We start from the raw sequence: 22613 nt of genomic DNA, 5'->3' as shown, positions 1-22613 counted from the left end.
ATGATCTTGTCAGGACGAGCTCCGAAGACTACCGTGGTGCAATAGTCACGTATTTTTGTACGTACTAAAACATTGCTCTTTTTATTTTACTTGTTTGTTTTGAACATTTATTCAAGTGAACGTATTGAAGCATCACCATCAAGACAAAGGCCAAATTTATCAGAAGACAAGAACAAGCATACAAGTAACATAAGCCAATACCCAATAACTTCTGAACTAAATGAAGATTCAATAATGTACAGTTTAAATCTTCTCCACTGCCCGCTTGTGAGAAGAAAGAGACAGGGACTAAGAGTGGGCTCTATTTGAAAAAACTTACAAAAAAATAACGAAGTCTGATTTATGAAGTAATAATCAGTTTTTCGGACCAAAAGAAAACAAAACAAACAGGAAGAAGTAATTGGCCTTCATGTTTCAAATATGGTTCATCGTCATATAGCATGCTTATGCTAGAGTTTCATCTGTGATTCGCACTTCATAGCTGGGAAAGGTTTGATGTTGTACTACTCTGCAGTCTCAATTGCTTTGATGCATTCCAGAACGCTTGCCTTATTTGACATGGCTCTTATCAAGGCTTCATGAATCGTCTTGTTATTTTTCAAGAGAGAAGCAGCAAACAAAACCTGCAAGCATCAGCGTTCAAGTGCAAAAACGCATTTAAAAAAGGTACATTCAATTGTGATACGATTCAAACTCTCAAATCCATAATAACATCGATTGCATAGCTTTTGGTTTAGAAGAACCCACAGCCCATCTTGTGAGATTTTGCTGTTGATCTTTGCTGAGCAGCGGTTTGCTTCGGTTTACAAACCTCTAAAGGAAAACAAAGTATACAATGGTTTTGAGACAATAATTGAGTAGTTCGCCCACACATTAGTTTAGGGTAATAACATCCAAATCTCAGAAGAAAAGCAATGTCAAACCTGGAGAGTGAAGAGATCAGCAGATTGACCAACCACTTTGTCGTATGTTAAACCTTCGGCCGCCAATCCGGCCATTGCCACGACAGCCAATCTAAAATATATAATTAAAATCAAGCTTTTAATATTGTTATCATCTTAATTTCTAAGCATTTTGGTCTTTGGTTCTTGAAAGTCATATGGCATGTCGTTGTACTGATTTTAAGAGTAAATAGTAAACAAGGCTGCCTAGCAAACACCTATCTAGCTCCTTAGCGTCAAGCTGCCCGCTATAGATGAGCTTTTCAAGCCTTTCATCAATCAGATTTACATGCTCTTTCCCAATATCCAGTGAATACCCCAGGATGGGAAGGCCAAGCAGATAAGCAGCTAGAATAATGCATAATGATCAAAGGCCAAACAGTTACTCATTAGCTCGAGACTATACTGGAACGTTACAAATATAAAATGCTTTCACTTTGAGCATGTAAACCCAAAAAGGAAAAGAAACAGTACTCAGAAAGTGCGCCGCTTCGTGTCTGGCGATCCTCTCTTGATAATCAGGAAAAACTGACGAAAAGCTACTGATTGCAGCTTGGAGAAGACTGCGATAACATATAAAAGCATTAGTATGTTAATGCCACTGAATATGGAAGGCATTCACTCACATCTTACTCAAAATAAACTTACCCAGGTGATATACTACCCACAGCCAAAACCACTAAGGAAATACTTCCAATCAAGTATGGAAGAAAGAATCCCCAATCCTACAGAGTCAGCACTAATCAAAGATGGAAATGCAAGGCACATTATATTAAACTTCTGTTGAATAAAAGACAGCTCCACTCTTAACATTGAAATTTATACATGCAGAATGGTATTTGAAAAACCTTGCTTCAACAAAATTCCTTTCTATCACAGTTCTAAGACGGATTTACAAGACCTATTTTCAGATCCACACACATAAACACAGAAGAAGGATGTTGGAGATACCCCAGGAAGCTGGCCAGCTAGAACAGCCAAAAAGCCAGTTGTTCCCACCACCGTGAAAAGAAAAGCTGCCTGCATAATTAGATATATAAGACCTCTAAAGATTCGAGTGAACCGCTTCAAGTATGCATACAAGAAATTCCAATGCTATGTTTTCCTAATTAGAACTTTAAGGCATTCAATCTCAGAGACTAAAAGTATAGGTGATTCCATTTGACATTAAAATTAATTGCCAGAACTCACATCATTCCGGACGCTCGGGATTGCAAGATTCTCAGCGTTTTTTATTCCTAGAGATGTCAACTCTCGAAGTGATGTCTGGTTCACAGAGTTGAGCAGTCAAAACTTGTACGACCAATTAAGGTTACATGTGGTATGGGTAAGTATTGGAAGCATTGAAAAAGTATACATTATATTCATAAGCATGAAAGCACGAATTGGAAGATGAGTCAAATGTTTGGATGGAACTTCCCCAGAACTTCACACTTGCAATGGAGACTGACCGTACGACATGAAACGTAAGGCTGAGAACTCCATTTCTTGGCCCACCCAACTTCATTCAGCTGATCAAGCACCACTTTAACAGCATTACTATCTTTCTGCAAAAATACATGCCTCTCAAGTTTCAATTACACATCAAGGACGACAGGATCTAGCGTCCTAAGCGAACTTAGCGAAGTAATTATCGCATCATTCTGGACTTTTAAATGACTTGGCTTGCCCGGGAACATAAAAATGAAGGCAAGGAATCTCAATTGAACTCAATTTTCGGGGAGCCTTCATATCGTGTGTTGTTGTTGTTGTTTGTTGTTGTTGTTGTTGTTGTTATTATTATTATTTGGTTTAAACATATCGAGTGTTCTGAAACCTGGTTCCTCGGAATTGTCATTCTCTCTAATATTAAATTAAACCACCGAATATAAAAAGAACTATTAACCAACCAAATACAAAAATAACTAAGACAAGCAACTCATAACGGAATGGAAACAAAGGAAGTAAGGTTATATGAAGTGACAAAGGAACTTGAAAACATAAGAAAATGGAACCTGAGCAATGGCAGATTCGAGAGTATTGAGATCGACGCCAGGAGCGGCGGAGGAAGCACTGATTCGCCGTGTTGGGACTGGAAGGTTGATGTTGAGGCGTCTTGGGCGGCGGGGATGAAAATGATACTGAGTGAAGACTGGCTTAGGCAGAGATGTAGATGTCATGCTTGTCATCCACATTATCTCTTCCTCTGTGCTGTGTCTTTCACACGGTTGAGGACGATAAAAATTAGAAATGGATAATAATATTTTTTTAAAAAAAGCTAATTATGTTGAGAGTGGGATTTGAACCCACGCCCTTTCGGACCAGAACCTTAATCTGGCGCCTTAGACCAACTCGGCCATCTCAACTTTGATGTATCTGTTATAGAATATTTACTTTATAACAATATTAGTCCGACCAAAACAATCCATGTAAAATGTTAGGCTTTTTGTTGTCATCAAAATTATAATATTCAATTGTTAAATTCCATATTTCATTCAAAATACTCCTCTATAAACTATTTTTGTGGAAAAAGTGGTTTACTCGTTTTTTTAAGAAAAAAACGCTTGAACTAAAGAATAAGTAATTTTTTGTTTCAATTTTTTTAAAAATAAAATTTTAAATAATATTCCTATATTTTTAATAAAATTTATATAAAAATATATATGATTTATTCTATGAATATTTTTTAAAAAATAACTAAAAAAATCGTAGTTAGAAATTGTTTTAAAGAAGCACAAAGTCACAAACTGAGGGCTATTTGGTTTCTATTTCTAAAAATATTTTTTTAAAAATAAAAAATAGAAACATCTTAAAATTATTTTTATTTTAATTTTCTTATTTTTAAAATACATTATATTCTATTATTGAAAACTATAATTACCATGATCAATAATTATCATAAACCATCGGTGGCCATCATTATAGATAAAATTTTTAATTTTAAAAATGTTTTTAAATTAATATAACCAAAAATTTTCTTTTTTTTTGAAAAATATGTGAAAAAATGTATTGCAAAATAATTTTAAAAAATAAAAAATGAGAACAAAAATTAAATAGATCCTAATTTTGCGTGTAGTATAATATAGTCTGCTAAATAATTATCAAGAAAGTGAGGTGTGTTTCAAAAAAAAAATATTACAGAACTTTTGTTCTTTGTTGGGAAAATAAAATTCACATTAACTAAGTACCAAAAAAAAAATATACATCTAAAAATAAAAAACAAAAAGAAACCAGCTTAGAATTCAGCGCATTGATGAGAGATGAAAAATAGGGATAATCAAAGGTTAAAAGGATTATTTTATTTTTAAGTAAGAGCTTTCTTAGCTAGACAATCAGCTATTATTTTTCTTTCCCTACACAAAAAATGAACATCAGATGAACTCTCGCTTCCTCAATAATGATGTCCCAGTAAGGATTATCTTTATAGCTATCTCTGGTTGAAAAAATTAATTAATGACTTTGGGCACAATCAATAGTGGTAGGGGCTCAAGATCCTTTCGAGCAAAAGCTCTATCACTAACGATACTACATTTTTAAAGTTTGAACTTAAAATTTCTAATTAAATACTATAACTCTTTATCAAGTTAGTCTACCTTTTCTTTTCACAACAGGCAACTCACTATAACCACATTTTTAAGTGGTCAGTCTAACTCTCACACAAAGAGGATAAGAATTTTAGATATTATCACTGAAGCCAGCTCCATTAATTGGGTCATAAGATCACAAATTCAATTTGAAGTGGGAGACCTGCTCTCTCTAATCTTGCCCTTTCCACTCTCTCACTCTGTATGGCCCCCTTCCATGTCCGCGCGCACACAACTAGATATATTCTCTCATGTAATAGGCTGAAAAGATAATAATTTAAAGTAGTAGTTAGATTAATGTATTTGAATTTGGATTTAAATTTAAATTTAAATTTTATATTTTAAATCTCACATTTATAATTTATGTATTTAAAATCTTATATTTAAGCAGTTTAAAAAATTTCAAAAGAAAAGAAAAGTTAAACTTAAATTGGAGATGAAAATGAAAAATATTATAAATCATGAGTTTATATATATTTTTTAATTGATAAAAAAAGATAAGATAAAAAAATTATAGAGGTACTAATAATAAAAATGTAAATAGAACAAAATATTTGACGTGGTTAAAATTTCAAATGATTAGAATGTAAAAAAAAATTAAAATTACAAAAAATTTATAATTTGCAGTTCAAATTTAAATTCATAAATTTATGTATATCTAAATGTGATATTTATTTTAAATTGAAATTTTCATCAATCCAAACACATCATAAAAACTTCTAAAAATTCTTTTTTTTTTTGGCCAAAGCTTCTAAAAATTCAAACTCATATTTTTAATGCTTAATTCAAATGTGCACGGTTCATGAATTGATATCAATATATAAGACAGATAAAAATAGGACTACTTATAGATCATAAACAATAAAACTCACCCTAAAGGCCTATGTTTTGTCATGTAACCCACAATTTAGTTACGAATAATATTTTTTAATAGATTTTTCAACCAAATGCTGCTTTTCGCTCCGGATTCCAATTATACTCCTTTAACCCAGAGCATAACAAAAAAAGCTTGACAGACGATGGCTGCAGTTTCATTGACTTCATTTGGTTAGAAACGGCTTTTGGTTAAAGGGGACAGCTAGCATTGCATGATTTCTTCCGGTGTCAAATTGCAAAGGATTACAAGGGTCAACAGCTTCGTAGTTGCTCTCCATGAAATGTATCACCATTTGGCGCTGAAAAACAAGTCGATTGTTTCTATAGAACAAACAAAACTCATGAAAGGCATACATAAAATACAATACACTTTTAAAGATCCGCGTTTACACTCTATACAAGAACAATTGAGAACTTTTAAGTTACAAAAGCCATGGAGAGTCAGATCACCCTAACACAAACTAGGAACGTGTGCCATGATGCACGTAATTATATCACAAGCACAGGCTCATGTCAATGTTTGAGCTAGAACCCTGCATAATGGCCGTCTTCACCCCTCAAAAAGCACTCAATTTGTTCTAGCGCCTGTAAATACAGCATACACAAGCATCAAGATAACAAAAATATATTCAATTTAGTCGAAAAGAACTTGAATAAGTAGAGGCCAGTAGTAGGGCGACAGGCAGAGAAAGATAGTGACCTCAATAGCAATAGTAGCAGGTGAGATATCTGCCACATCTCTACAGCCCAGTTTTGCAGCTATATCTGTACAAAACAACAGCACTGTGCCATCAATGTTGGAACTTCAGATCAAAATGGGATGTGACAGGAATTTTTTTGGGGCATTTTGCTTTTTGGGGAGAGGAGGTGAGGAGGGGACAAAGTAAAGCAGGAAGCATTCATGATTCAGGAGACAATCATGCCTAATGCACCAATAACAAGGCCAAAAATTTGAGCTGTATTTACTATTTTACACATTCACTACACTAACTAAAGTCTTTACAAACAGGAAGTCCCATTTCCGTTGTGTTCCCGCAGATAATGAACAGGACCCCAATTTTTCTTACAAATGAAAAGGGTTTGAAAGGGCATACTTTCTAAGGACACCCTAGCATTGGCATTGGCATATGCTTCACCTCTTTCTTCAAAAAGTGTAGACAAACGCATCAAAGCCTGCAAGTAAATTCCATGCAGCTGAATTATTTAGTAGAATAGTAATTTAGTCGTTGCAAAGGATGTCTTGAGCTGTTCATAATGATAATAAGAGTAAAGGGAACGGGGAGCTAAGAATTGGAAAAAAAATAGCCACCCGTGTGTATGCATCTCCTGCTTCATAATGCAGAAGTGGACGAGAATTAGTTCCCACGGCTGCAATTCTCCGGGCCAATGCTTCTAAAGGTACATCCAACCAAACAGTAATCCCCTTGTGCATATATCTCCTGGCAATCCACATATGAAGATTGAATAACATGTATGGACTAAATTGAGAATACAGTGAATCACAAAATACTTGAAGATAAAATTTCTCTAATTTGTATGAAAGTTGTTATACCAATTGATGGGCCTCACAACTGCACCTCCACCAGTAGAAATTACGAGTCTATGCATAAGTGACAGCTTACGCAATACCTCAGTCTGAAAATGTAAAAGAACAAGTATTTGATTATTATAATGGGGTAATCTGAAGCTTCACCAAACTTAAAAAAAAAAAAACTCGAAAAACTGAGATTACATAAATTGGAAAAGTTGAGCTTATTAACTGACCTCCTTGTCCCTGAAGAAACCCTCTCCATAGTGCTTGAATATATCAGCTACAGAAGTTCCACCAACCTCATCCTCCACCAATGCATCACTAAAGCACTCATGAAGGAACCAAGTGCAGAAAATATTCAGCCCATACTTAATGTGTCCATCAAATTAGACTCTTGTATCATGACAAGGAATATGACAACTTTCAATCATAATCGTATACACCAAAGTAGACCATACTCCTCAGATTATTGAGACCATGTTATTGTCTTTCAAATACAACTATACATGTCATATCTTCTTGGAATTTTCACTATTAATCAAGCATTATCGCCAGCCAAAGTTCAAATCCAATATTGAACGTGATGAAATTTATAGAATGTCTTGTAACCAAAGTTCATTCTTTCTCCTGCCTGTTAGTCTTTGGGTATCCGACTGATGCAATATTCAATTGCCTTGAAATGGATTTCAAAAAAGGAACAGTGAATCACTCACTAACCTATCAAAAAAGGAATAACTAAGCACTTGTGACAAAATCTTCCCAACAGTTGTCTTCCCAGACCCCATCATTCCTGCATGTCAACTTCAAAATATTAATGCCAAAGTAATCATACTTCCCAAGCATATTATTTAAGTACAAGGACTTCAACCAAGAGACTGACCAACAAGATATATACAGCGTCCATTTAAATAAGGCTCGATCTCTTGTGTCTTAGTCTGCAATTTTATTGACTTCAAGTAAGATAATGGGATATAGTTGCTTAGAAAAGCAACAAACTGAGCTAAACTACCATTTTTTGTGCCTTCCCTTAACAGCATAAAGAAAAAGGTGTCACATCACTAGACTAATTGGCTCAATTGAAAGACAAATTGTCTCATGATTTACCTGTAACATTAACTCTTCATCAGGAGGGGCCTCTAAACTTCCAGAGTCCAATGTCAAAGCTACAAGAGTGATATTTTAAATAAACAATTAATAATCGATATAGCTAACGCTTGTGATACTAAAGTAATATACTAAATCTCTTGCAGGCAAATATAAGTAATCACTACACAGCAACAAACCCAATGCTCTCCCACGAGAAATCTTTTAAGAGACTTCCTCTAACTAAAACTATTGACTGGAGGGGTAAGTGGTTGAAACCGCAGACGATAACATATATTTCAGAATTCAGAAATGTGTCTTTATACGGATCACCTAGACAGAAACCAGTCTCAAGGTTCCAGCTGGTGAGCTTACTGTCCCTTCACAATGATCACATCTTGTGTTGCAATATAGATATTCCACTATGTTTAGTGTCAAATATCTATGCTCAAACATTTAAATAAGTTTCATAACAAAAAATCTAGCTTCTGATTATTTTTATTTGAAAATGTTTCGCAGGCTTCAGAAAAGAACCTTGGTGACCGGTAATCTTGACGAGTTCATGTCTCAAGAAAACGTATTTTTAGGAGAATAATGAGCACGGAATAGTTAATACCCTGATATAAACATATTTTTGACAAAAAATTACAAACTCCACACAATTATGGCATGGTTCCTGCATCCCAATTTGTTGACAGTTTCAACTATAGTTAATTGTAACTTCTTCAGGTTATCCTTGATTCTTTCACAATTAGCATATCTTAATTCCTCGAACAAGAGATCTCATTGCGTAAGAGGAGGAAAGGGAACCAATAATAGAAGAGCAAGAGGGAAATTTAGCGAAGATATTGGTTTGCTCAAAAAATGACGAGCACGTTTGGAAAAAACTGGAAAAGACAAATCCGTGTGGCCAAAATATAACACTATTAACAAAAACCTGGCAAATTGTCGTAGGAACAAGAAACCTCCAAAGGGGCCGCCCGCCGCCGATTGCGGGAAGGTCTTGCAGTTGCCGGCTGCAAACCAAAAACATTAAGTTTCTGCGGTTCTTTAAAAGCTCGAGAGAATTTCACAGAACCACCGAATTTCCTTCCAGACTTCTCGTAATGAATAAAGGTTGAGAATTGCAACCTCTGCGTCGCTTTAGCATCCATGGCGTCCCCGCAAAATAACCGACTTCCAGGGTGCTATAGCTGTGAATGCAGAGTTTTTCAGCAAATATGCTCAATCCAGATTACGAACAAAAAGTAATAAAACGAGAAAATTAGTGAACGAAACAACACCAGAAACAAGCACGTAAAAGAATATACGCATGAGATGATCCAGCTTTGTATATGGCATTAAGGTAATCTGTAGCGTTCGTATGCTAAGAAAACGTCAGAGGAAACACATAAAAATCTCTTAACATGTAGAATCTCACCTCTTATAAATTATGGGGAGAGAAGCCGCGGCAAAAAGTACCCGCTTAATCGAGTCGGAACCTAATCAAAATAGCTGGAATCGTAAAATACTCCTCGATGCGAACATAGAATCCGAGGGCAGAGGTATGACTATTGATTATTGAAAGAGGATCTGTCTGAAAGCCGAGAAAGAGGCAAATGTAAAACTGAAACTGACGGTGCTCCCCATTCCGGTTTCTTCACACTACTGGCTGGTAATTTTTCTCTCCTTTTCTTTTCTTTTAAAAAATGATTAGCGGGAGCAGTACCTAACTACTCCGCGCACTAAACGAAGTCTGAAAGATGTGGCCAAGAAAAAAAAAGAAAAACGAACTCAAAAAAAAGGACGTCAATGCATTGAAAATGTAGTTACTAGTTACCACCACAATTTTAGCAGTGATTTTGGGTCGGTCTCGTTTATTTTCAATTGTTTATTCTTCTTTTTTATTTTGGCCTTAGTTTATTGGACTTCGTATTTTTTGGATTAAGCTTCCTACACTTCTTGCTTTAATTTTTTTCGATTTAATCATTGCATGTCTGAAGATTATTTCATAGATATATTAAAATTTCAACAATAAAAAATCACAAACCTTTTTAAAAACAATCGTACCTCACGTATAATATGAAATTAAATTCTATTTTAGTCAATAATTCATTACCAACCCAGCTTGTGAAATGAGTTATTGTCACTTACATAGGTTTACCTTCAAAAGAAATATTATTATAGAAAATTTAGATCTGGTTCTCCATATGAGTGGTTGCTTTAAATATATGAACATGTACTATTTGAGAAAAAATACATGTTTGAGTAATTGACGAATCCATATTCTCATGAAACAGGAGTTGTATTGTTGTTAACTAAAAATTATTATCGATCGGTCGTATAAAGATTTGTGGTTTTGGTTGAGATGCAGTCAAACGAGTGCTGGTGGAACAGGGTGGCCACGTAGGAGGAGAGCACGCCACCAACCAATATTGAGTTTCAGTTGAATTCAAATCGGAGGTTGGTGGGGGGGAGGAAGGCGAAGCAGCGTAGTAGGAGGATGATAGCTTCTCTCACCAACCCCAACTTTAATATCGCAGCCATGTGCCAAAACTTATATTTTATCCCAGTCTTCTCTTAATACATTCTTCGATGTTTAATTTAATTATCCATTTAGTTTGATGGCCATTTATATATTTATTATGTAATCACTTTGTCATGTACTCGTTCAACTATTAAGATTTGTTTGAATAATTTTTAAAAATATATTCAAACTACATTTAAGATATATTTTTATTAAGTTTAATAAATAATTGGATCTCTCAAATATATTTTTGACAGATGTAAATTGAAATCCAACTGTGTAATCAATCTCACACTCTTAAAACTGAATGATAGATCAGGCAAATGGATGAGTGTTTTTTTTTTTTTTTCCATCAGAATATCCTCACAGCTAAATAGTTTTGAGTATAATTTCTTGAAGGATTTAAATATTACTTGAGGAATTGTCATCTTTCAAGCGATATTCTCCGTACACATTTTCATGAATGAATTGAACCAGAATGATACTTAAGAAGCTTAGATTGCTATTATTCATGTTACGCCTACCTGATAACAGATAGATGAGATTGAATATAGCAAGATACATAGGGAGAGAGGGGGTGTGTGCGTGGAGAAAATCCAAATTCCACCGCCTGATTATAGAGTGGCCATCTCCAAATCCTGGTTTATTTTCCTCCCTCTTCCCGCACCAAAAGCTCAAATTCCTACCATGCATATAAGTGCACAAGTTCAAGCCTCTTTGTTCAGCGGAGCAAGTTATTTTTTATTGTATGTTGATGTTTATACAAAAAATAAAATGTATGCTCTTATGTCTCAGATTATAAGACAGCACTGGAGGTAGTTTGTTATTCCAAAATACCCCATTCATTTCAAATTATAAGAAACTTAAAAAAAAAAAATCAGCATTCCAAGATATAAGATAATTTAATAAAAATAAGATTTCATTAATGATACTTCTTCAATATTACCTTTTCTATATATTCTCTTTCTTCAATATTCTTTTATTAATAAAGTATTAAATGAATGACATTTTTAAAATGAACAGTATTATTAAAAATTTATATTTTTATTTTAAAAAATAAGTCTGCAAAATATAATTATTGAGTTTATTGATATGTAGTGGTGGAGCCACATGCATTTGAGGGGAGGCCCTTTTTTTTATATTTTGTATCCCTCTTTTTTATATTTTACATTTTAAACTCATTTCATATTACTTTTTGACTTAGATATAAATTTTTTTAACTCAAAAGCTCAATAAATTTTAGCTTCCAATTTCAATATATCTAAATAATAATATTATTTTATAAAAAATTAATATTTATTAAACCTTCAAGAAAATAAGAAAAGGAATAATTTGGGCCACCCTGTTTGAAATTTCAAATCAGATTTGCGAAAAAATTAATTAAAACTGTAAGACATATTATTTATCTATTAATTTACTTTTTCTTAAAAATAATAATGATATTACCTATTGCTATAACAATAGTTGAAAGAATATTTTCTGTTATGAAATTTATGAAAAACTTATTAAGTGATCAAATGAAAAATTTATAAATGAATGATTGTCTTGTGACTTATATTGAAAAAAAATATATTTAAAAATATTGATAATAAATTAATTATTCAATGATTTCAAAACATGAAATTATGTAGAGACAATTTATAAAATATGTAATTATTAAATAATTTTTATTAGTTTTTTTAATTGTGAATGTATAAATAATTTTGTCCCTCCTGACCCAAAGTCTGGCTTCGCCACTGTTGACATGCACAGTATTATCTTAAATTGTGAATTTAAGATGGACTGAAGATATTACATGTAACAGTGGGATGATACATACTGCCAAGGGGATGATGCATTCACTATTGGAAAATGATCACTAGTCAATTTTATCATGACAAAATTACTTTCCATTTTACGTTAAATTTGTAGAAACTTTTACATTGTATTTTTGTTTATAAGTAAAATTATACATTTTAATAGGCATTTTTCACAATTTTTTTAGATTAGTCTTCATAAAGTTATAGTTTTCATTCTCAAGACAAAATATTAATGCAGACTTATTTGATCAAGCATAGGAGTATTTTAGTCCTTTTATTATTTGCAAACATAATTATTATATGTAACTGATTTTTTTAAATTGTATTAATTGATTTTTTTATATATTTTTTTCAAAAAAGAATGCAGTACTTACTCGATAGGAGCAGGACAGATGCTTGTATCTGAGAACATCTGCAGGATGTTATCATATATGAAAAGACGACTTTTTTTTTTTTTTTTTTTGGGTTTGGGGGTGGGAGTTTGAGTGTTTTCGACAAAGAAAAAATTTTGGGGAGAGAGATCGCGCGGGACCGCTGAAGAATTAGTGGTGGGCGAGACTCGAGAGGCAATAATCAAAAAAGTACAGTAATGGTCCATCATCCTCCATCGCTGAGAGCGATGATCCATCATCCAAGAAAGTGAACAACATCCTCTCATCTTTGAGACGAATTTTTTCCCCCTTTCAAAGATAAGGTAAAATTAAAATAATTAATTTTTTTAATCTTATCTCTCATACTTTCATTTTCATTTGAATTTCTAAACAATAACTTATTATGATTATTAATTATAAATAAAATTAAATTAAAAAGTTACATATTTTTAAATAATTTTAAAAATATAATTATGATTTTAACATGAATTTAGTTAATTTCGTTTTATATCGAAAATCAGAAAGAGTGTATAAGTAACAAGAAACAATCAACTTCAATGCTGCATCATCCCATCTTTCCGAACACCGACAATCTCACTTGTGTTCAGCCTTTTTTTTTTTTTTTTTTTTGGTTTTGGTTCAGATTTAAAATCATATTAAAGTTGATAAACTGGCGTCGACAAACCTGGATCATGTCAAATTCGACACATGATCACGACGGATTCAAATTCAACTATTTAGTTCCGTGGATTCAACTAATTTAAATTGCTGGCCAAAAAAATTAATTAAAATGACCCACTTTTTTTATTTATTGTTTTAAAGAACTTGCCCACATCTAGTTTTGAAAATTTACTAGTTATTATGAGTATCGTATCAAAATTAATGAAATTATAAATTATAAAATAATGAAATCAGGGAGATTAGACATTTTTAGAAAGCAAATGTCTTGGTTTTTCAACGAATGAAATAATTTTACATGTTAACGAGGTGAAGGGAGTTACGATACTTCGCATGCCAGCAATGAACTTCTCACCATGAAATCTAGGTGAAGATAAAATTAGGCAGCTCGCACGAGGCAAACGAAGAGGCGCATCAAGTTTCATGGAGTTATTTATAAATTATTACTCCCCTTATTTTAAATAAAATTTTACATATTAATAAATCTCATTAAATATACTTAACAATCTTATCTTTTTAAAATAAAAATATAAATTTTAAAAAATACTCATCATTAAATATATTAAAAAAAAAGGACATAAATTAATTATAAAGAGAGAAAGGATGATGTTAAAATTTATATATTTAATAAAATATTAATCTACTTAAAGTGTTTTATATTTTGAGATAAAAAAACTCCTCTAAAAATATCTCATAATTTAAAATAGACAGAGTATTAGCAATGCATCACATCCAATTTTGGACAAAATTCAAATCGCGCGGCATTCTTAAACTTCATAATTCATAATAACTTTCTCTCTAACCATTTTGTTAACCCTTGTCATGTTATCATTACATGCTATTTCTAATCACTTTACCAAGACTAAAGAAAAGTGATCAAGTCATTAATTTTATTTAAAAATATATATTTTTAATTTTATCCATTTCTAAATAAAAATTTTTCAAATTTCTATTACATTTTCTCTTATAATTAATAAGTTTAAACATGAATAATATTGAAAAAAACAATTAACATATATCGAATGTTTTATATTAAAAAAAAAACTTTTCAAAAACACCCTATAACAGAGAGAAGCAGGAGTTGTATTCAACTTGAAAGACATTAGTTAATAATAGCAACATTTTGAATTTAAGAAAACTAAAAAAAATCAATAGTTTTATTTTAAAAAAATAAATTTCTCCATTATCCTATAACTTATCCGAAATTCAATATGAAAGTTAAATTTTCATTGATTTCAAACATTATTTACCTAGTTTTACATTTATATTTAAACAAATTATGAAATAGAGTTAAATAAAAAAATCCAAAGAATCATATCATTATTTTTTTATAGGTACATTGGAAAGCAGAATCACATTATTTATATAAATGGAAATAATCAATTTTGTAACAGTCCCAAAGCATATTCAGGCCTTGCATCTATTTTTTTGGGGGACGAAAATTTAAGCCTCACTTGGTGTTGAGTTGGGCTGGGGTCACCCAAAAGGATAAAACGTCTATTAATTACCCCTAATTCACTTACATTGCCCTTGCCCAAAATTCAATATTCTGACCAAAAAAAATTCAACACTCTTCTTACTTGCTCTAAAAAATAAAACATTAAATGAATTTTACATATATTTTAATCATACATTTACTTTATTATATTTTATTCAAATAAAAAAATTATGATGGAATAAATTGTCATTTTCTTAAAAAAATGATGAAAATATTTTCAGTAAGTCAAATATTATATTTATTCCACTAAAAAATATGATTGGAAAAATCAATTTTTTAAAAAAAATCAAAATTTTAACCAATTTTTTTAAAAATATAAATTAATTAATAATAACTTATATTGTGAATTAGAAGAATTACAATACTTTCCCCTTCTTTATATGTACACTCTCTCCGTTTAAAAAATGTAAGATATTTTTTAAAAAGTTAGATGTTAAAAAATGTAAGACATTTTGAGTTTTTTGAAGTATAATTATTGCTTTTTTTTAAAGTGCCCCTATTGATAATAATTTTATATTTATTGTAGGGTATTTAATAGGGATAAATATGAAAAGATAAGATTAGTTTGAAAATAAGTAAACACTTTATTGAAAATGAAATTTGATTAAAACTACCTTACATTTTTTTAAAAAAGGAAGTACATGCGGCGTGTGCTGTGTGTATAAGTTTGATCCAGAGCAAATGGAAGTCTTGGGGTGGGATCGAGCACACAGTCTCCTAAATTTTTTTTCTCACAGCTTCCATAATTTCAATTCACTACTCCCTGCGAAGATTGACTCACAACACATATCAGGGGTTGGGTGAGAGGTTCATAACTTATGAGCTGCAAAACTACTCACAACGGCCATTTACATTTTAGTAGCTTTTAGCTGCAAAACTCTAATTGGGTTAATCAAATTTAAAACTATCATCGTAGCCGATGGCATTCATTGATGCAAAAGTAAGGCATTGAAAGGAAAGGTAAGTTTTCTTCAAAAGTGTACGAGCACAATTGTCACCACTCACAATCTTCAGAAGATCAGTGCACGTGCCCTTTCATGTCATGCTTTCACACAGCAGTTGAAGCAGCTTAGGATGCCCTTCCTTGTCTGGCAGGAAAAAAATTTAAACAATCAAGGCGTTAAAGATGCCAAATAGCTAGCGCATGCTGAAATTCCAAAACTAGCTGCTCAGTTGCATGATTATTATACGTTACTTTAGAAAACACACATATCATTGAGACCAGCCTTTGTAGATCTAGAGGATGAATCTGATTTACAGTATATCAATATAAAATATGAACTCTATATCAAATTGCATTATTTATAAGCCATAGCTAATAATCAATGCAACTCATTCCTTAGCCTATGTCTAGTCCTCATCCAGTTCTTACTAAGATAAGAGAGTAAGCCTTCCACCAGACACACTTACATTACGAAAGTTATATCCTGAGCGGATGGAGACAAATAAAAATTAGAATTGCTTTATATGCGAGACTGTCCAATTTCTTGTAATAGAATGTGATTTATAAGGAGTCTACCGCTTTACAGATGTCAGCTACTTAGGTTTCTTTACATCACTAATCCTAATAACCACAAATAGATATAGGGTCATCTTTCCCTCTTTACAAAATTTAATTTAAGGCCCCTTAGAAATGAACAGAATGCATTTGACCCAATTATTCATGGTATTAGAAGCTAGAATTGCCAGCTGCATAAGAAAGTGTCATGTGCGCTTGACATATTGATTTTAGGCTTCTCAAGGGGAGAGAGACAAGCGATTTGTGTTGTTAAAAAGTGTCAGTTACAACAACAATGCATGAACTGCGCCTACCTTACCTTCAAACTCATCCTCAACCAAATAGAAAGAAAATCATGCTACCTCAGTACATAGAAATTCTCTAATTTCTTCCAATTATACATATCCTGGAATCTCTTTTTCCTTGAGATTTTATGATATAACATTATGGAACCCGGATACTGTAATCTTCGTCATAGCCACTGATTGTATGATAATGGCTTTTACGTGTCCAATATATATTAACTAGCAAGTAGTAACCAAAGAATAAATTAAAAAGGGGCCAATAATCTTACAGTGGGAGACTCGTGGTTTTGATGGTAGTGGGGGTGCTGGGCCTCACTGTGCCCAGTGTTGACGCTGGCAGTGGTTGAAGCCACGAGCTCCTCTTCATTACCCAGACTTGCCCTGGAAAGATTAGTCTTGTTCTGCTTCCTCATTTCCCGGATTTTTGAGAAATCCAGTGAGTAGTCCGGTACTTGGCCCTTCTGATCCCAGTCCCCAAACTGTGGAACCGATAACCAGGGAGCAGTTTTCTAGAGGGAAAGGATCATTCTTTATCAATAATGACCGGCATAAATGATAGCATAAAGGACGATAAATAAATACAAGTTCTCTATTAGGCAGCCCAGTAAATTAAGATCAATTTTGATAAGTTGAGATTGCAAAATCAATATAACCATTTATTAGCCTCTGATTAATCCAATGCCATACTGCAGACAAGTTAACAAACCACCAACTTCTCTGAATTTCATATTCTTTTACGAGAAAAAGGATTTTTTTTCATTTAAAAAGTTTTTAACTTTGAAAAAATAATTAGCGAATAAGGGAAACATGGGTAAGAATCGTAGGGACGAAGTTGACTAATTCTTCTGTTTGGAAAGACTCATTAGATTTCTCGTGGGACTGCAACAGTAATATCATCATTTCAAAGTTTGAATACAAAGAATTGGTTAATTGAACGGATATGGAAAGAGCATCATCACTCATCATGCTTCCGTGTACTTTTGAATTTTGACAGATTAAAATAGTCAAAACCAAAAGGCCAAAAAAGTTTTACCAGCACTCAGAAAATGTAACCAAAAGAAGAGAGCCATCAAGGTTGCATGACCCACAAAAATTAAATTGAATGGTTTGATTACCCAAAAATAGATCGAAGAGCAGGAAATATGAGCGGGAAGAACTTAAGAAGGATCCGCAGGCAGGAGTTTTTCTAAAGCGAATACCATCGAACTGAGTTTTCGAATTTCATTCATACAAGCTTTGACAGACAAGCTTGGTTTGAATTTTTTTTCTTAAAAAAAATATTTAGCTTTCAGTGCTCTCGTTCAGGTAATTCTACTGAAATCTAGATCAGTTAGCACAGATAGAAACTTGTAATCGTCTCCGCAGATTAGTGGCCTGAACCCCTCACAAACTAATAACCGTCTCATTTCGGCAAATTGTTATAGGCACAAAAACACTCGGGCAGAAACGCCAATTCCTAGCAAAGAGTAAAATCATCCAGTTTCCGACCTTTCTTAGCAAAAAAAAAAAAAAAAAAACTTAGAGAAAGAAAAACTTACCTCCTTACGATCATCCATGGAGACTATTATATTTCAAAATCCACTAAAGTAACAGAATATTCAAGCAAAGCAAGAGCGAGAGAATGAAGCTTCGCTTTGTGAAGCAGCAGCGCAAAGGAGATAGAGCACGATGCTACTGATGATGATATTGATGCCTAGAGGCTACGCCACACCCCGGTGACCATACAAGAGAATTTAGTTAGTCATTGAACAAAAGGTTGGGCGGTCTGACGCGATATCTCCAAAACTGGGGGACCCCACCTTTTCTCTTGTGGTGCAATTATTTGACGCGAAGAAGGACTTATTATTATTATTATTATGAAAAAGTGACAGTAAAATTTTTTTAAAATATATAAATAATAATTTAATTTTTTAAAATATCATAATTTTTTAAAATGTCATAATTTTTTAAAATTTTTTATTATTAATAAATTTATATAAATTATTAAATTATGTTTATTAAAAATAAATGATTCACAATTTTTTTATATTTATAACTTTTTTTTATATTTACAACAATATAATAACAAATCACAATTTTGTATATTAAATTTCTTATTTGCTATTGCACTGTTGAGAATATAAGAAGGAAAGTTATGAATTATTTATTTTTAATAAGGATAATTTAATAATTTATATAAATTTATTAATGATCAAAAAGTCCCTAAAAACTTTAAAAAAATTATGGCATTTTAAATTATCAAATTATCATTTATATATTTTTAAAAAATTTATTATTATTTTTCCTGCTACCACTACCATCATATATTTTCGTATTTTCCGCGTTATTATTCAGTATGATGAATCATAAATTGATTCTTGTGTTGCTCATTGATTATGGAAGAATCAAGAATGTCACCATCTACCGTGAGTACCGTCTATTTCTTAACTTTAATATTATAATGTTTTAGTGTATAGGACATGGCACCATCACAATTCTCTAATTGAATTTAAATCTGTATCATTTTTTTTTATAAAATTCAAAATAAACTACATTTTTCTCTCTCGGAGTCCTGAAACTAAATGTCTATTTATTAACTCAAGTGCTCTAACCATCGGAATTGGAAGACAAGTGCGGAATTGGTGCAGAGTTGGGATGATATTGTCTAAAAAGACAGAAGATGAGAGCAAACTGCGTTGGATTTGTCGAAGCACGTTGTTTGACATTGATTAATTTACATAACAATACTCTTTCTGTAACATCCTGATTTTTATATAATAAAGAAATTGTGGAATTTAGGTTTTGAGAAAAAAAAAATGATAATAATAGGAATTTATATTATTTGAGGTTATTTAGAAATAATATTATGATTAGGTATTTAATTATGAATTTAAAAATTTAAATTTAAAACCACATAAGCAATATTTAGTTAAGATATAATACATAAATAATTTTTTTTATGTGTGTGTTAAAAAAATAAAGAGAAGGTAGAAGGAACAAAAAAAAGGGGGGGTGGAAGGTTGTTGTTTCTAAGTCCCACATTGGTTAGATGAGGGAAGAGAAGAGGTGCCTTCATGTATAAAAAGGAGGGGGTGTGTGCATTAGGAAGCATGAGAGGCTAAGATGCAATTTAGAGAAAATTGTAACTTTGGGCCCAAAGGTTTGAATAATTAAATTCAAACCTATAGTTTTTTTTATATAATTTTGGGACTCACAATCCCATTTTTATATTATTTTTCTCTCTTCCTCTCACGTTGCTCGGCGTTTTCTCGCAAGGGGGGATTATTTTCTTTTTTCTTCAGGTATGTTCTAACTTTCCTATTTAGATTAGCATTTAAAAATTTATTTAATTACAAAATTAATTTTATAGTTATTTTTTAAATAATATTAGCTTTCTAGTGATATGATTATTTTGTAGGATAGAGTAAATATTTTGATTAGGATTTTTTCTATAGGATAGTAAATCTGATGATATGATGGATTAAAAATATAGGTTAAAACTCTTAGGGATATAATAAATATTATAGAATATTTTCTTGAGGTTGAAACTCATGTTTAAGAATTTTTGAGTTAAAATCTAGATCTATATGGTTGAATTTATGTGGAATCTGAGATGTAGGGATAAACCTATGATTATTAAATATTTATTTAAGTATGAATAGGTATTTTTGAGGTTATAGAAAGGTGATTTGAGGGTTCAGGATAATTTTAAAAATTTAATTTATTTTTGGACGAATTTTTAGAATATAGAAGGATGAAATTGTGATACTAGAAGTGATTTGAGGATAAAAAAAAATAGTTTATTAGGGTACGAGAATTTTAGAAAAGAATTTGGGAAGTTAAATGAGGCATAAATCTTAAATTAGTGTTAATATGGATTATAGATCTAAGACTTTCTAACTATTTAAATTAGAGTTATTTATTTTAATGTAAAATTAATATATAGTATTGTGAAATAATTATGTAGATTATATTGACAAAGATAGTGGTGAAAAAGGAGTTGTGAAGGGGAACTTGTTATTCAAGACACAAGGTAACCATTATTAATGTGTTGTGATGAGTGTGTTTGTGAATGGTTATGTGTTGTTTTGTTGTTTGGAAAAATTATGAATTATTGAAAATAAATACTGTATATACTTGTTTGAAATTATTGCCAAGTGGGTTAAAAATTTATTTTTGTTTATCATGATGAGATATTATTGTTCGGATATATTCCTGTTTGGATATTTGAATGATGCATGACTTGTCAGGGTATTTTAATGTATGGTGTTAATGGGAATTTCTGTTCGGTTAATTATTACCACGTGTTAAGCCCTCATTGGACCCAATGAGTGGCGTGTCGCTTGGTCCAACTCACCTTTGGCCGGGTGATTTGGCGTCCGAGCATGGTGAAAGGAGGATATAAGGTGCAGTCATGCAATTAAATACTTGTTCGGTTTGTTTGAAAATATTGTTCGGTTAAATGTTTTGTGTGCCCACTTAGCAATCGCATGATTAGTTACATCCGCATGCATCATTACATATTAATTTTTGGTTACTGGGGACTTTTAAGTCTCATTCCCCGTGGTTAACATTTTTACAGGAGCGAGTCCGGCCGAGAAAGCACCAGAGGTGTAACTATGGTGTATGAGACACCATCTTTTACGTTGCCTCTTATTTTAGATTATACAATGTATCTTGTGCCAACTTAGGACATATCTTCTTTGTGAAGCATGTAAACTCTAATCCTTTTTATTAAAAGTATTTATATGACCAAGAGGATTATGTCTGTCGCTCTTGATTTATGATCTGATTTGAATAACATGCTATGAGGATCATGTCTGTCCCTCATGGTTCTAATTGTTTTTTTTGAGATATTTTAAGACCTGTGGTATATTGTCTTGGATGTATCGTGGTAGAAATTTTTCTACCATGATAAGGATTCAATGAAAAAAATAAAAAAATAAAAAAATAAAAAAAAAAGATTTGTTGAATTAATAACTTGTGAAAAATCGGTTTGTAAATTTGAGGGTGTTACACTTTCCATCCTAAATTATTTGATAATTTGAGATAAGATAATACAAGTCAATAAATAAATAAAATATAATAATAACACTTTATAAACTTACATTTTCAAAACAAAACTATAAATTTTAAAAAATGTCTTAACACACTTAATAATTATGTTATAATTTTATTTCAATTCTTTTTTTACTTATAGAATGGTATTGAAAAAGTATTATTAATAAAATTTTATTTTTTTCAATTGTCTAATATTTCGAACGATGAAACTTTTTGAAAGTTATTTTATAATTTAAGGTGAAGGGAGTAATTCACACGTTGAAATGTCAAGCACGACGCGTCAATGAAAGAAGTGAGGGGGGACAGCCGTGAAAATAACAGCCAGCAGATTGGCTTCCACAAATACTGTCTCAATTATTCGTGGAGCCTTGATGCCTTTATCAGTGAATCCGCTATTTCAACTCATCAAATAATTGGGGTAATCTTTACATTGCCTCTAGCTGATTTTCATTTTTTTAAAATATAGCACTATATATATATATATACATGTCAGCAAACCATGCCGCCTTTGAACTCAAGTACTTTCATTTTATTTTTAAGTATAATTTTATCAGAAAACAACTTCAAGAATCTGCTTGCGTATACCTAGAGGTAACATTGATTATGATCTGTTTTATTTTATTTTTTTCACTAAAAGAATTGACAGTCAATTTATTTCTAAGAAGATTTGAATTAAAATCTTAGTGGCATGTAACGCTTTATTCTTTCTGGTTATCTTTTGGCCGATCAGTCTGTTAGTTTGTTGAATTTGGTTGGTCTTTTATATAGATTGAAGGAAAGCTTTAAAATTTAAAGCCAATAGTTGAGCAGAGAAGTTAGTTATGTAGACATCCGGATTCCGACGGGGTTTGCAGGGAGTTGCGTCACATCGTTTTAGTCACCTCAGATTTGATGATTTCTTCGGCCGAAAGAAGCACGTAATTG

At 31.9% G+C, this 22613-nt stretch overlaps 3 protein-coding genes, 1 long non-coding RNA gene and 1 other non-coding gene across 10 annotated transcripts; 1 reads left to right on the top strand and 4 right to left on the bottom strand.

Annotated features, from left to right (window-relative positions):
• Positions 1-179: 179 nt before the first annotated feature.
• Positions 180-3165, bottom strand: LOC129320090 (uncharacterized). 4 transcript variants are annotated; one of them, XM_054965269.1, is made up of 10 exons: positions 2936-3163; positions 2393-2488; positions 2133-2207; positions 1893-1961; positions 1590-1666; positions 1416-1504; positions 1160-1289; positions 924-1014; positions 748-813; positions 180-623 (listed from the first exon to the last, which is right to left on the bottom strand). In XM_054965269.1, the coding sequence occupies exons 1-10, from the start codon at positions 3113-3115 to the stop codon at positions 504-506; spliced, it is 993 nt and encodes a 330-aa protein (XP_054821244.1). In that variant the 5' UTR covers positions 3116-3163; the 3' UTR covers positions 180-503. The 4 variants fall into 4 exon arrangements, with proteins under 4 accessions (XP_054821244.1, XP_054821246.1, XP_054821247.1 ...); XM_054965271.1 differs by having other exon boundaries at positions 2299-2488; positions 2936-3076; XM_054965272.1 differs by having other exon boundaries at positions 2299-2452; positions 2936-3051.
• Positions 3166-3205: 40 nt separating this feature from the next.
• Positions 3206-3286, bottom strand: TRNAL-AAG (transfer RNA leucine (anticodon AAG)). The gene has a single exon. It is a non-coding gene; the product is annotated as a tRNA-Leu (tRNA).
• Positions 3287-5653: 2367 nt separating this feature from the next.
• Positions 5654-9678, bottom strand: LOC129321109 (shikimate kinase 1, chloroplastic-like). Its single transcript, XM_054966842.1, has 11 exons — positions 9415-9678; positions 8932-9187; positions 8016-8074; positions 7792-7846; positions 7629-7701; positions 7145-7232; positions 6933-7015; positions 6690-6819; positions 6475-6553; positions 6081-6145; positions 5654-5965 (listed from the first exon to the last, which is right to left on the bottom strand). The coding sequence occupies exons 2-11, from the start codon at positions 9146-9148 to the stop codon at positions 5906-5908; spliced, it is 909 nt and encodes a 302-aa protein (XP_054822817.1). The 5' UTR covers positions 9149-9187; positions 9415-9678; the 3' UTR covers positions 5654-5905.
• Positions 9679-15662: 5984 nt separating this feature from the next.
• LOC129319975 (uncharacterized) lies at positions 15663-18384 on the bottom strand. The gene is made up of 3 exons (XM_054965096.1): positions 18188-18384; positions 16919-17158; positions 15663-15934 (listed from the first exon to the last, which is right to left on the bottom strand). Exons 1-3 carry the CDS (start codon positions 18203-18205, stop codon positions 15887-15889), a joined length of 306 nt encoding a protein of 101 aa, XP_054821071.1. The 5' UTR covers positions 18206-18384; the 3' UTR covers positions 15663-15886.
• Positions 18385-19752: 1368 nt separating this feature from the next.
• LOC129320513 (uncharacterized) lies at positions 19753-22597 on the top strand. Of its 3 annotated transcripts, none has more exons than XR_008595788.1 (5): positions 19753-19930; positions 20596-20661; positions 21211-21239; positions 21927-22107; positions 22458-22597. It is a non-coding gene; the product is annotated as an uncharacterized LOC129320513 (long non-coding RNA). The 3 variants fall into 3 exon arrangements; XR_008595787.1 differs by having other exon boundaries at positions 21211-21250; XR_008595786.1 differs by lacking the exons at positions 21927-22107; positions 22458-22597 and having other exon boundaries at positions 21211-21484.
• Positions 22598-22613: the final 16 nt, after the last annotated feature.

Source organism: Prosopis cineraria, unplaced genomic scaffold (assembly GCF_029017545.1).
Source record: "Prosopis cineraria cultivar Desert tree isolate PC_DT_omini unplaced genomic scaffold, ASM2901754v1 PC9, whole genome shotgun sequence".
NCBI lineage: Eukaryota > Viridiplantae > Streptophyta > Magnoliopsida > Fabales > Fabaceae > Prosopis > Prosopis cineraria.
This window is presented reverse-complemented; position numbering and strand designations above follow the sequence as displayed.